Below are 14658 nucleotides of genomic sequence, written 5' to 3'. Positions count from 1 at the left end.
GCTTAAATCCTGCAATTTTGAAGTAAGATTATTTTTACATGCTTATTAAATTTGGTACAATTTGAATATTGGATGAACCGATAGAGTTAGAATTCTAAAATTTGGAGTAAGATTTCAATATGTAAATAGAGTTTTGAAATTTTGCAAACACTATTTTCTCTCCTATGATATTTGGTATGGTTTATATCGGTTCACGTTTTCCTTTAGAACGGTATCACATTTTCCGACCGAATGCTGTAATTTGTAATCTCGGTTTTTTTTAGGTTGGCATATATCTTTGTAGAAAATGATCAATATAGGTCCATGTTTTGACAAAGCTCCCTATTAAAGGTCCCGCTTTAAATTCGGCACTTTTAAGCCCTTGGCCGCACTTTTAAGCCCTTTCCCACCTAAGTGGCACAAGTTTGGCACTCCAGGTTCTTGCAGAAAAGTTCTATATAACACCCTGTTTTGAAGTAGGCTCCAATACAAAAATACCGCGTATTTTCGACATGTTTCAGATTTTTTTCATTGCTCTAACGAATAAAATACTTTATGCAGAAATTGCTAGTCCCCAAAAATTTTCCTAGATAACCCATATTCTCGTATCTCCGTTCTCTTAATATCATGCCAATAATTGCATTTTATTTCACCCCCTTCAAAAACAAAAATATAACTCACAACAATAATAACCACTAATCGATTGCTACGACATAACACAAAAATTGGAACTGATTGAAGACTGCTGATAAATTCGTCATTATCAGCTCTTCATGAGCGATATGTCAATATAAAACAAGTTATAATCAATAAATTTTAGACAACTTCTGCAGAGAAAAGAACTTCAACGAAACAAAAAGCGGAGAACAGTTTTCCTCGAACTCTGTAAACGAACGGTACCCGAAATCGCACGTGCTTGAATCAAAAAAGAAATTCTACCCTAAAAATAGAGATAAGCAATCGATGGAAAAAATCCAATCCGTCTGACAGCTTTGTTTTGTAGAATCAAATTAGATAAGTTGCAAAAATGAAAATTTGAATAAAAATTTAAGAAAACAATCAAATAAGTATAATAATGCCGAAATATCGTGAATCATACGCCGTGTTGTTGCTGTTATTGGTTATATTCTCAAATTCCCGTGTGAAATGTGATAAAGTGAAAACGGTCAGTTTGACCAATTGGAATTTGATTAATGAAAATAAAAGTGAGTTGCAGTTGACAGTGGGCTATATATATTTCCGTAGAAAGTCAAACCCCCTTTGCTATAAAATAAATTAATACTAATTTATAAATGTTTTATAAATTATTTTAAAGTGTCCAATATTATTGGAAATTTGTCTGGTGGTATTAAATCATATATTATTATTGTCAACAATGTGCGAAGAGAATACAATACTCGGCAGCAACTGTCATGTGATACCGTACACCTGCACCATATGTCAATAAAATCGGTTTTTAGAGTGTCAATTAAAGAGGAAAATTTATTTTAATTGTTAAGTTAAAACTTCCGTTAAAAAGAAAACTAAAAAGTTTCACCAGTTGTTTTTTGAAAGAAAATAATGAATAATACAAGAAAAAAAAATTTCGGTGATATTGAAATAAAAAATATAAACAATAAATTTCGATTTCTAATAAGATTGAATTAATAATTCTTATTGGAAAATTAAATATTGAAATATATTTGTAATAAATTATTTATGAAAATAATTTATTAAAATTAATTAAGATAAACATATGTCGGTTTTGAAACCAGGTGGAATCGTGAACGTATAAAAGTGCTGTGATATATATAATTATAGAAAATTATAAACATTAAATTGAGTTATTAATAGATATCTGCGTAATGCTCTATACACACACTTATCAATTAAACACAACAACAGTTATCTATGGAACTGTTTATCAACAAACAAGAACTTCATTATTGTGAACACATTGGGAGAAATGGAAACTTAATTTTTTATAAAGAATAAAACAAATGAACCAGTAAGAATCAAGTTCTGAAATCTTCACGATTCTCTATACTGACGAGTTTTCCACTTTTAAAATGTTTGTTCTTTGAACAATTGACAAATTAAATCCCTACAACAGAGCATTGAAATTATTAATTATATCGAAATAATTTGAAAAATTCATATGCGAAATTTGTAACACAATTTCAGAAGTCGGTAAAAATGATTGAAATAAAGAAACAACGTAATTCAAAACTTGTCATAATAGAGTGTGTGGAAAGTTGGCAGTTGTTAGCAACAGAAATAATAGTCAAATAAATGGTTGCAAAAACAACAAACTCCAAGTAGGAGGAGAGGCGGAGGACGATACCAAAACAAAACACAGACGAAGAGTGAAATTAAATGTGAAATGTCGTGGTAAAAAGATAGATAGAGAGAGATCATTAGCAAAAATGACTGACAACCAGACATCGCTATAAAAACGACATCGCTTTCGTACTGTTTTGAGCATGAACATCAATATGGAAAAAAATAACTTTCAAATTAATTTTAATTTAATAATTAATTTTTTTGAATAATTTGTTTCTACATAATAAAGAATGTGTACTGAATTTATTGAAATACATATTTGGTTTTAGGGTAAAATTCAGAATAGATCATTAAAACGTTAAAAAATATCGATTTCGCATCTTTGAGGAAACCATCTAACATTAGCAACATTTTTGTAAGATATTGCGAGAATAAAAAATCGCATCTAGTGATAATTGGAGTACGAACTATGGGCCAGGAATCCAATTTTTTGGCACAAAGTCTATATCAGGCAGAGAGGAAAAAGTGTTCAAATCTGGTGACTTTGAGCTTTCCACCAGCAAAATTTTTCATCATTGTGGGTCGCGGTTAACCAATGACATGAGGTCAAAGTCAAAATTTAGAAGATTATCATAATTTTTTTTTTTTTTAAACTCATAAATATGATTTTTTCCAAAACGTTCCAAACCCTAGTACCAAGCATTGCCAGAGGATATTTTAATGGTTATAACACCAGTCTAGAATTTTGCGACCACTCATAAACTTAAGAGGCATTGAAATTGAAAGATTTTAGTCTCACATTCAATCAAATTGGCTGTAATTTGGTATTACTAAAAATTATCAATGTTGGTACACTGTTTGGGGTAGCCGCCAGATAAGGTTAACCATACCCCCTCAACATTTTTTTGGGGATTTTTTTGTGCGTTTTTAACTAATATGCCTGTAACTTAGTATTTTAAATTCTCTGTAGGTGAGAAATATTCGTACAAAAAAAGATCAGTATTAGCTTAAGCGTCGGGGTAGGCCACATATAAACGGATCCCCCGTTTTTTATCACTTTTTTCAACTAAATTGCCAATATTTTAAATTTAATTAGGGTGAGCCATATTTTTAAGCCCTATTCTTAAGATTGATCCGCCATTTAGGATTAATTTTTAATGTTTTTTCAAAATCTGATTTCGCGGTGTGACCATAGATTTGCGAAAAGTGATCAACAATATTTTGATTAATTCAACTTTTAAAAGAATTGACCGTAGTTTCGGTTTTAATTTTTTCTTGCAGAAGCGTCCTCTATCTCTGGGGATCTCTGGCCCACAGTGGATTGGGAAGAATTGCGGCACAGCATACCAAATTCAACTTAGAATAACGTGTATTTGATTTGGTAAATATATTGAGATTTGGATATAACCACTCTGTATTTTCGTTTCTCCCATCGAGATAAATTCTGGACAGCCCACTGTGCTGCAGCATGGTGGAAACCTCTGTAGCTCAAACACGTCCAGATTTACATAAAGCTCCCATACATATGGTACTCTAAAGAACCCAAGTCTGTCCGATTGACATGTAATTTTTCATAGATTTATGAATGGTATGTGTGGTTTTCATTTAGCTCAAATGTCTAAATTTAATTTCGTCTAATTCAATTTCAATGGTCCTCCAAAGGTGCTATGTCTGTTCTATCTACAGGATATTATACATATGAGCATATCTTGTATGTACCCACAGTGGTGAAGGGTATCATATCGGTTTTCTTTTTTTCATTCTTGAAAAATGACTTACCTTGAACTTTGTTTGTGGTATCAATGATGTATGATCGATCACTTACGAAAACATACGTTCAGTTTCGGGTCGTGCCGCTTTGACTAATGATTTTAATCCTTGGATTCTGAAATTGTAAAAATATGAGAAAATTATACTTTATTTGAATATATGCTTAAAGCAAACCAGATAATATAAGGAGTACTATATAGTTTTATTGCGCCTTTTAAAAATCATTGATACAAATTATGGAGGAGAATGCTTGTTATATAAAAACTTTGTTTCCTAAATATTAAATGTAATTTTTAAAATCAAAATATGTGTTCCAAACTTTCTATACACTTTGTGTGAAATTCCACATCAATCACTCATTCCCTGCAAGGCAATGCTCCTATTCTTCTTTGATTTGCAATGACATACAGACACCAGCCAAAATAAAACCGTAGTCGTCTATCTAATCAATTGAACAATTGAAAATGTTTAATAACAACTGTTGTGGTTCTACGTCCTGATAAGATAACCCAGCCGTCAATTTTGCCTACCGTTCTTCTACAAAAACAGAAAATATGATTAGATATTTCGATAACAATTGAGAGCATTCCGTATTTTTTTGCTTTTGGCAAAATGTACGATTGTTTATCAGTATTTTGTTTATATCGTATAAATTGTTGATTGTGATTTGTTTATTTAATTTACACAAATAGTATTGAGTTCTCAAGAAAAATTACGTTGAGGCTGTCTGAGAAATAAAGGTATTTTAAAGGGGATAAGCAAAATGTAGGACAAATGTGGATAGATCCTAAGTACGAAATATTATTTTTTCCGAATATTTTTAAATGTTATTTTTTTAGGAACTGTGGATTTCTAAATACTATTTTTTTATGACTATCACAGCTATAGGCGTGGATTCTTAAATATTATGTTCTAAGGACTATCACAGCTATATGCGTGGATATTTTAAATATTATGTTTTAAGGACTATCGCAGTTATAAGCGTGCATTTTTCACATATTATTTTTAAGGGTTATCACAGGTATAAGCGTGGATTTTTAAAGAATATCTTTTAGGGACTATCACAGCTATACTCGTGGATTTTTTAAATATTATTTTTTACGGACTATCACAGATATAAGCGTGGATTTTTTAAGGACTATCAAAGCTATAAGCGTGGATTTTTTAAAAAAATATATTTTAAGAACTATCACAGCTATTAACGTGGATTTTAAAAAATATATATTTTTTAAGGACTATCACAGCTATTAGCGTGGATTTTTAAAAAATGTATATTTTTTAAGGACTATCACAGCTATAAGCGTGGATTTTTTAAAGAATATTTTTTAAGCACTATCACAGCTATAAGCGTGGATTTTTTAAAGAATATTTTTTAAGGACTATCACAGCTATAAGCCTGGATTTTTAAAGAATATTTTTTAAGGACTATCACAGCTATAAGCGTGGATTTTTTAAAGAATATTTTTAAGGACTATCACAGCTATAAGCGTGGATTTTTTAAAGAATATTTTTAAGGACTATCACAGCTATAAGCGTGGATTTTTTAAAGAATATTTTTAAGGACTATCACAGCTATAAGCGTGGATTTTTTAAAGAATATTTTTAAGGACTATCACAGCTATAAGCGTGGATTTTTTAAAGAATATTTTTAAGGACTATCACAGCTATAAGCGTGGATTTTTTAAAGAATATTTTTAAGGACTATCACAGCTATAAGCGTGGATTTTTTAAAGAATATTTTTAAGGACTATCACAGCTATAAGCGTGGATTTTTTAAAGAATATTTTTAAGGACTATCACAGCTATAAGCGTGGATTTTTTAAAGAATATTTTTAAGGACTATCACAGCTATAAGCGTGGATTTTTTAAAGAATATTTTTAAGGACTATCACAGCTATAAGCGTGGATTTAAAAAAAAAAAAAAATTTTCTATTTCCTTAGCTATCTCATTAACTGGGCTAAAGGCGCCCATTGGAGTATATACTGCCCTGAAGGATCTCTATGGTGACCTATTGAATTCCAAAAACGATGATGATCTCCGTTGGATTGCCAAAGACTCGTGGACGTTTTCAACAACATTTAGTGGTAAGTCAACAAATTTAATTCCACTAAATTTCACTAAATTTCAAGTATACATAATTTCCAACCTCCTCTCCTTCAGCGAATGTTGACGCTCATACCAAACTTAATCTCACCTTCCACGGGATTGATACAGTTTCCACGATACGTTTGAATAATAAAATCCTCGGGAAAACGGATAATATGTTTGTTCGTTATTCCTATGAAATCACGACATTGTTGCAACCAGAAAATGTTTTAGAAGTTGAAATAAAATCGCCCATAGTTGCGGCCAAGGAACGTGCCGATGACCTAATGTCTAAGGGTATTAATGCGCCACCAAATTGCCCCCCTAATCGGGAGAATGGTGAATGTCATCGTAATATGGTGCGTAAAATGCAAATGAGTTTTGGTGGCGAATGGAATTTGGCAGCACCATCTATGGGCCTATGGAAACCAGTGGAATTAGAATATTATGAAGTGGCCATAATGCGTGATGTTGATGTGGCTATACGTCGCAATGACACCCATTGGACACTGGATGTTCGGGTATTTTTGACAACCGGTGTTAGGCAGAATTTCTATGCCGAATTGAAATTTATAGCGGCGTAGGTTAAAATAATTCCGAAATCTGCAGAATAAATATTGTATAAATTTTAATTTTTTCTAGTGAACTTCTGGATGAACCATTGACATTGGACCGCCGCATGATTTTCTATAATAATCCCAAAATAGAATTCCAAGTCCATATTCCCAAGGTAAGGCACTTGAGTTATTGAAAATATTTATTTAATTGTATTATTATTTTTTTTAATTTCATGTAGGATAGAGTAAATCTATGGTGGCCCAATGGCTATGGTGAACAAAAATTATACCCCCTTTACCTTGTGGCCAAATGTTATACGGAAATCAATGGACCAACCCTCCGATCCAAGACAAAATCTCAAAAAACTATTAACATTGGATTTCGTACCATTGAACTTGAGGAAGATTTAGATGGTGAGTATACCGTGGGATTTTAAATATTACTTTTCAAGGACCAACAAGGCTATAACTATTATTTTTCAAGGACTAACAACGCTATAGGCTTGGATTTTTAAGTACTATTTTTTTAAAGGCCCAGAAGGCTATAGCCGTGGATTTTTTAAATATTATTTTTTCAATGACCAAAAGGCTATAGGCGAGGATTTTTTAAATATTATTTTTTAAGGACCAAAAGGCTATAGGCGAGGATTTTTTTAAATATTAATTTTTTAAATATAATTTTTCAAGGACCAACAAGACGTGGGGTTTTAAGGACTGGATTTTTTTTAAATATTATATTTTCAAGGACCAACGTGGGGTTTTAATGACTGCATTTTTTTTAATGTTATATTTTCAAGGACCAACAAGACGTGGGGTTTTAAGGACTGGATTTTTTTATATATTATTTTTGAAGAACCGTCGCTTTTTATACCCTTCACCACACTGTGGTACAGGGTATTATGTCTTTGTGCATATGTTTGTAACAGGCAAAAATAATCGAGTTAGACCCATGGTTCCTTTTGAGAATATGCATAGAATCACTTTCTGAGTCGATTTATGCATGTCCGTCTGTCCGTCCGCCCGTCTGTCCATGTTAAATTGTAAACAAAGTACAGGTCGTATTTATGATCCGAATTAGATGAAATTTGGCATAGGTCACTTATTCGGCCCAAGGACGAACCCTATTGAAATTGGGAAAAATCGGTTCAGATTTAGATATAGCTCCCATATATATATTTAACCGATTTCATGTGAACGGTCCCTATATATTTTTCGATTTGCACGAAATTTGGTACAGCCTGCTCATTTAGGTCTAGAATAATGTCTGCCAAGTTTCGTGAAAATCGGTCCAGATTTAGATATAGCTCCCATATATAGTTTCGTCCGATTTCATGTAAATGGTGCACCAAAATCCATATATATCTTTCGATTTGCACCAAATTTGGCATAACGTACTGGCTTGGGCCTAGAATTATTTCTGCCAAGTTTCGTGAAAATCGGTTCAGATTAAGATATAGCTCCCATATATAGTTTCGTCCGATTTCATGTAAATGGTGCACCAAAATCCCTATATATCCTTCGATTTGCACGAAATTTGACATAACGTACTGAATTAAGCCTAGAACGATGTCTGCCAAGTTTTGAGAAAATCGGTTCAGATTTAGATATACCTCCCATATATAGTTTCGTCCGATTTCATGTAAATGATGCCCCAAAGTCCCTATATATCTTTTGATGTGCACGAAATTTGGCATAACGTACTGAATTTAGCCTAGAGTGATGTCTGCCAAGTTTCGGGTAAATCGGCCCAGAGTTAGATATAGCTCCCATATACAGATTCGTTCGATTTCATGTAAATGGTGCACCAAAGTCGCTATATATCTTTCGATTTGCACGAAATTTGGCATGACGTACTGAATTGAGTCTAGAATGGTGTGTGTTAAGTTTCGCGAAAATCGGTCCAGATTAAGATATAGCTCCCATATGTAGTTTCGTCCGATTTCATGTAAATGGTGCACCAAAGTCCCTATATATCTTTCGATTTGCACGAAATTTGGCATAACGTACTGAATTAAGCCTAGAGTGATGTCTGCCAAGTTTCCAGAAAATCGGTCCTGATTTAGATATAGCTCCCATATATAGTTTCGTCCGATTTCATGTAAATGGTGCCCCAAAGTCCCTATATATCTTTCGATTTGCACGATTGACATCAAATTTTGCACAACTTACAAAATTGAGCATAGAATTACGTAGTTGCGTTTTCTAGATGTACAGACATAGCCCAACGGATGACCTATTTATATTTGTTTGAAGTCGATTTACATACTTTATGGATAGATCTAGGTAGATTCACATTTAGATAAATATCACGTATTTTATTTCATCCAATTTCATGTTAATAGTCCTGTTTAATATACCCATAGTGGTGAAGGGTATCATATAGTCGGCCCCGTCCGTCTTTACTACTTTCCTTACTGGTTACTATTATAATTTTCTTTCCTTTGTTGCAGATTATGGCCGAAATTTCTATTTCAAAGTCAATGACCAACCCATTTTTGTTAAGGGCGCGAGCTATGTGCCCTCTCACATCCTACCAGAGCACTCCTCCAAGGAATCAAGTATGGAACATATTATAAAATCGGCCAAGGAAACACATTTGAATATGATTCGAGTCTGGGGTGGTGGTCTGTATGAATCAGACACCTTCTATAATTTAACTGATTATTATGGACTTTTGGTGTGGCAAGAGATGGCCTTTTCGGGAGCCACATACCCCATGACCAATAAAGATTTTGTGGAGTACGTTCAATTTCGGAGATTTTTTTTGTAATATTAGAAGCATTAATTGATTAAAAATCATATTTCAGATCTGTTCGCTTGGAGGTGTATCAAAATGCCAAACGTTTGGCATTCCATCCCAGCTTTGCCATGATTGTGACCAACGATGAAATTGAATTGTATTTGACAAAAAATAAAACCGAACTGAGAGATGACTCCGAGCGCTTGGAGGATGAATATCGTCAATTGTTTATGGGCACAATACGCCATGAGCTAAATGTTATATCACGCAATGATTTTAATCCACGAGCAGGACCAATGATTTCCACGCCCTCTATGGGGGTGGAGGAGAGTAAAAAAGATTTGTCCATAGAACCACAAAATCCAAATTATGGAGATGGTGAGGGAAACATATTCGAATATTAGATAGTGTAATTTCTAACAAATTTATTTTTTCTGCAGTTCATTTCTGGGATGATGAGAAGGATGTCTGGGATCCGGACATATATCCACGTGCCCGCTTCATAACAGAATACGGCTTTCAAAGTCTACCAATTATGGCATCATGGAATCGCACCATATCAGAAGAGGATAATTTAGCTGATATTATTACACATCGGCAACATGATCCAAAAGAATTTGGACCCATAATTAAAATGATATCTCGTCATTTCCGTTTACCAATAATGGATTGGGAAGAAAATATCGATAAATTCATATATCTAAGTCAAATTACCCAAGCAATGGCGGTAAAAACTGCAACGGATTTGTTTCGTTCGGAACGTACACACAAAAGGACAATGGGTGCTATGTATTGGCAGCTGAATGATGTTTGGGTGGCGCCCACCTGGTCGAGTATTGATTATTTTGGGAATTATAAGGTAATGGGTTTTTGTATACCCTTCACCACACTGTGGTACAGGGTATTACGTTTTTGTGCATATGTTTGTAACAGGCAAAAGGAAACGAGATAGACACATTTTTTAAATATTAGAATCACTTTTTAAGTCGATTATATGTCCGTCCGTCTGTCCGTCCATGTTAAATTGTAAACAAAGTACAGGTCGCATTTATGATCCGAATTGGATGAAATTTGGCATAGGTCACTATATTCATCCGATTTAATGTAAATGGTGTACCAATGTCCCTATATATCGTTCGATTTACACGAAATTTGGCATAGCGTACTGAATTAATACTAGAATGACGTGTGCTAAGTTTCCTGGAAATCCAGATTTAGATATAGCTCCTATATATATTTTCGTCCGATTTAAGGTAAATGGTGCGCCAAAGTCCCTAAATATCTTTCGATCTGCACGAAATTTGGCACAACGTAATTAATTATGTCTAGAATGATGTGTGTTAAGTTTTCTGGAAATCGGTCCAGATTTAGATATAGCTCCCATATATATTTTCGTCCGATTTAAAGTAAATGGCGGAAAAGTCCCTAAATATCTTTCGTTTTGCACGAAATTTGGCACAGCGTAATTAACTAGGTCTCGAATGATGTGTGTTAAGTTTCCTGAAAATCGGTAGAGATTTAGATATAGCTCCCATATATATTTTCGTCCGATTTAAAGTAAATGGTGCACCAAAGTACCTATATATACGTTTCGATTTGCATGAAATTTGGCATAGCGTACTGAATCAAGTCTAGAACGATGTGTGTAAAATTTCTTGAAAATCGGTTTAGATTTAGATATAGCTCCCATATATATTTTCGACCGATTTTAGGTAAATGGTGCACCAAAGTCTCTATATATCTTTCGATTTGCACGAATTTTGGTATAGGGTACTGAATTAAGTCTAGAATGATGTTGCTAAGCTTCGTGAAAAGATCCATAGCTAGGCCGATTGACACTACGTACTGAAGTGATATAAATTAGTCTCTGCAAGTTTCCCCGAAATCAGTTCAGATATAGATATTTAACAAACACGCGACGTCTGTTAGGATACATATGTAGAATATACCCAAAGTGGTACTGGTTTTCGATATCCGATCGTGAGTTTTAATTTTCAAAGGATTATCGGAGGCGTGGATTTTTTAAATATTCATTTTCAAAGGACTATCTGAGGCGTGGCTTTTTTAAATATTAATTTTCAAAGGATTATCGGAGGTGTGGATTTTTTAAATATTCATTTTCAAAGGACTATCTGAAACGTCGATTTTTTAAATATTCATTTTCAAAGGACTATCTGAGGCGTGGATTTTTTAATCATTAATTTTCAAAGGACTAACAAGACTCATTTAACTCTTCGTATTTCAGTTACTTTGGTATTGGTCCAGAGATTTCATGGCTCCTATTTCGATTACTGCTCTAATCGATAGTAATAATGATCGAATCAATGTCACTGTTACCAAAGATGAATATGTGGATGATATAGAAAAGCCAGAGCTGTACAATATTACCATACAAACATATTTGTGGTCTGAATTATATTTCAGGCGATCCAATACTATTGAAATATCTGTGGTAAGTATAAATTATGTCACACACAAATCAAGCATGTAATTACTTCTTATTAATATTTTAGACAACCAATGGCATGTATAAGCTCTACTTGGAGCTATCACAAGTTTTCAATCAAATCTTTACCATCAGCAACAGTTTTTTGAGATTTAAACTGACCAAATATCATAAAACTCTGGCCAGTACTTATGTGTTCCCAACGAAATTCCATCGGGTGGTGGGAATGACTGATCCACAAATGGATGTAGGTTTTATTAATAAAATATATAATCTGTATTTATTATAATTAATTCCTCCCTCATTTACAGATCCAATTCGTCTCCGACAATTGCCAGGATAAAAATAATAAAATTCGCACCATCTATTATAGTTTTATAATATCGGTAAAGAAGCCAGCCGTTTTTGTCTATTTGGAACTCTATCATCCCGATATTGATAAATATAAATTATCGGATAATGGTTTTGTTCTAACCGAACCAATAAAAATTGTTCACGCCGAAATTGAATTGAAAAATGAATATTGTATAACGTTGAAAGAGGAACATGTCAAAGTGTTCCATTTAAATCAAATGTATGCAAGTTCCTCATCGAACCCAGAAGTTGTATATTCATCTTCGCCAAGTCCTTTTTCTTCGACGACGGAAAATATGACAACTGCAAAAGGTGATGATGATGTGAACGTAACGACTTCTCGAACAACACAAATGGAATCTGAAGTAACGATGGCAGAATGATTGAGAGCAAAAAACAAAATATAGAAATATATTTGGGGAGTATTATTTACTGGGACAGAACAGAATTTTTATTTATTCTTTATAAACAAATATTGAAAACAACATACAAATAATTATTTATTACATATGTATATTTTCTATTGTATCATCTCTTGTCAAATAAATGTAATTAAAAGCAAATGAAATCACCATTTGGGACTTTATATCATTATATTATATTAAGGAATACTAATTTCATAAGCTTGAATTTTTTTAAGGATATTTTTAAGGGGCCTTTAACTCCACAAATTTGGAAATATTGAAGAATATTTTTTTTATGATTATCACATCTGGAGGTCGATTTTTTAAAGGATAATTTTTAAGGACTACCACAGTAATAAGCCCAAATTTTATAGGACTATTACAGCCAAAAGCGCAGATTTTTTAAAGACTATATTTAAAGGACTATCATGGCGCAAAGAATAATTGATATTGACTATCACAGGCATAAGTGTAGATTTTCTTAAGAATGATTTTAAAGGACTATCTCAGCCATAAACGTGGATTTTTATAGAATATTCTTCAAAGAACTATCATAGTCATAAGCGTGGATTTTTTAAAGAATATTTTTAAAGGACTATCGCAGCTATAAGTGTCGATTTTATAAATAATATTTTCAAAGGATTATTTTTCAAAGATTTTTTAAAAGGGCTGGATTTTTGAAAAGTCGTACTAAAACGGCCCGTTTAATACTAAAAAGTATTATATTTTTGTATTTTGCGAACCGGTTGAGCTAGAACTCTAATATTTAAAATGAGGGTCACTGATAGAGTGTAGAATATATGTGGGAGAGGGTTCCTTTTTGGAAATTCGAACTGTAAGTGTCCAAAAAGTTCTAAAATGTACTAAATTTGGTACAATTTTGTAGCATGTGAATGTATAGAGCTAAAAACTTGAAATCTAGAATGCAATGTAGGATGGATATAAGGAGTTTCTGTTGAAAGCATTTACTCATGTATACGAAAAGTACTACTAAATTCGATACAATTTGAATTTGGAGACACAGATGGAGCTGGAATCCTGAAATTAAGATTTCCAAAATTCATAGGAACTTGCAGGATGTTTTTCATGGTACTAAATTTGGTACAATTATATCTGAAACTTGATTTCCATAGCATTTGTACTAAATGACAGTAAATTTCATAAAATTAAGATTTGGGTAAAACTATAGAGAAATTTGGAATTAGCATTGCGTACTATAAGAAAATAAAGAAATTAAATGATAATACAATTTTAATTATGGTCAATATTGGTGTGTAGGTTAGTTAGCTCTTCTGACATATAAAATTTTCTGTATAACGAAGCGGGCATATGCTAGTATTTATAACCTACACAACTATGTTGTCAGGGTAATATAGCTTTGTGCAGCCCCAAGAGTTTGTAACGCCGCTAAATATTGGTCCAAGACCCACCTTTAAGTATACCGATTGTCATATTTCGACTAGCTGAGTCGATATAGAAATGTGTGTCCGTCCGTCCGTCCGTCCGTCTGTCCATTATAATTTGTAAACACGATACAAGCCACAGTTATGGACCAATCTTCACGAAATTTTGCATGTAGGATGGGTTCTGGCCAGTGAAGACCCCTATTGTTTTTGGAAAATATCGGCTAATATTTAAGGAATGAAATGGACCAAATATTTAATTTTTGTCGGGTTTTCTGGTGGCTCTAGAGGTCGCAATTAGGGCCCAAACATCGCGAATTTTTGCATGGAGAAGGGGATCGGGCCAAAGAATAAGCATGCGTAAAGAGTGGTCAATATTTAGAGGGTCAAATGGACCCTGACTTTTGTGTGAAAAATAACAAAATTTGTATTCTCCGGCGTATATAGTTACTCGTGAAGGACATAGATCCGAGAAGTTGCCTGTGAATATTTACAGGTACTTGTGTATTCATAAATTAGTTAGTAACGCATTACCACACTAGAGGGCGGAAATATAGCGCTGATTGCTCTGAAATGTTTCATGATGTTCTAGTTATGATCAGGGACAGGACAGCTCTGTAAAGATCATGAAGTGGACCGAAAACTTTTTTATGTTTT

The 14658-nt window shown here is 33.3% G+C and overlaps 1 protein-coding gene across 1 annotated transcript; it reads left to right on the top strand.

The window, feature by feature from the left end:
- Positions 1-1054: 1054 nt before the first annotated feature.
- On the top strand, positions 1055-12577 carry LOC133324782 (beta-mannosidase-like). The gene is made up of 11 exons (XM_061533622.1): positions 1055-1184; positions 5953-6096; positions 6173-6677; positions 6740-6827; positions 6894-7068; positions 9105-9393; positions 9462-9772; positions 9835-10253; positions 11640-11846; positions 11908-12087; positions 12152-12577. The coding sequence occupies exons 1-11, from the start codon at positions 1055-1057 to the stop codon at positions 12575-12577; spliced, it is 2874 nt and encodes a 957-aa protein (XP_061389606.1).
- The last annotated feature ends 2081 nt before the right edge of the window (positions 12578-14658 follow it).

Source organism: Musca vetustissima, unplaced genomic scaffold (genome assembly GCF_032173495.1).
Source record: "Musca vetustissima isolate MV318-11 ecotype Yass unplaced genomic scaffold, APGP_CSIRO_Mvet_v1 utg21476, whole genome shotgun sequence".
In the NCBI taxonomy this organism is placed as follows: domain Eukaryota; kingdom Metazoa; phylum Arthropoda; class Insecta; order Diptera; family Muscidae; genus Musca; species Musca vetustissima.
This window is presented reverse-complemented; position numbering and strand designations above follow the sequence as displayed.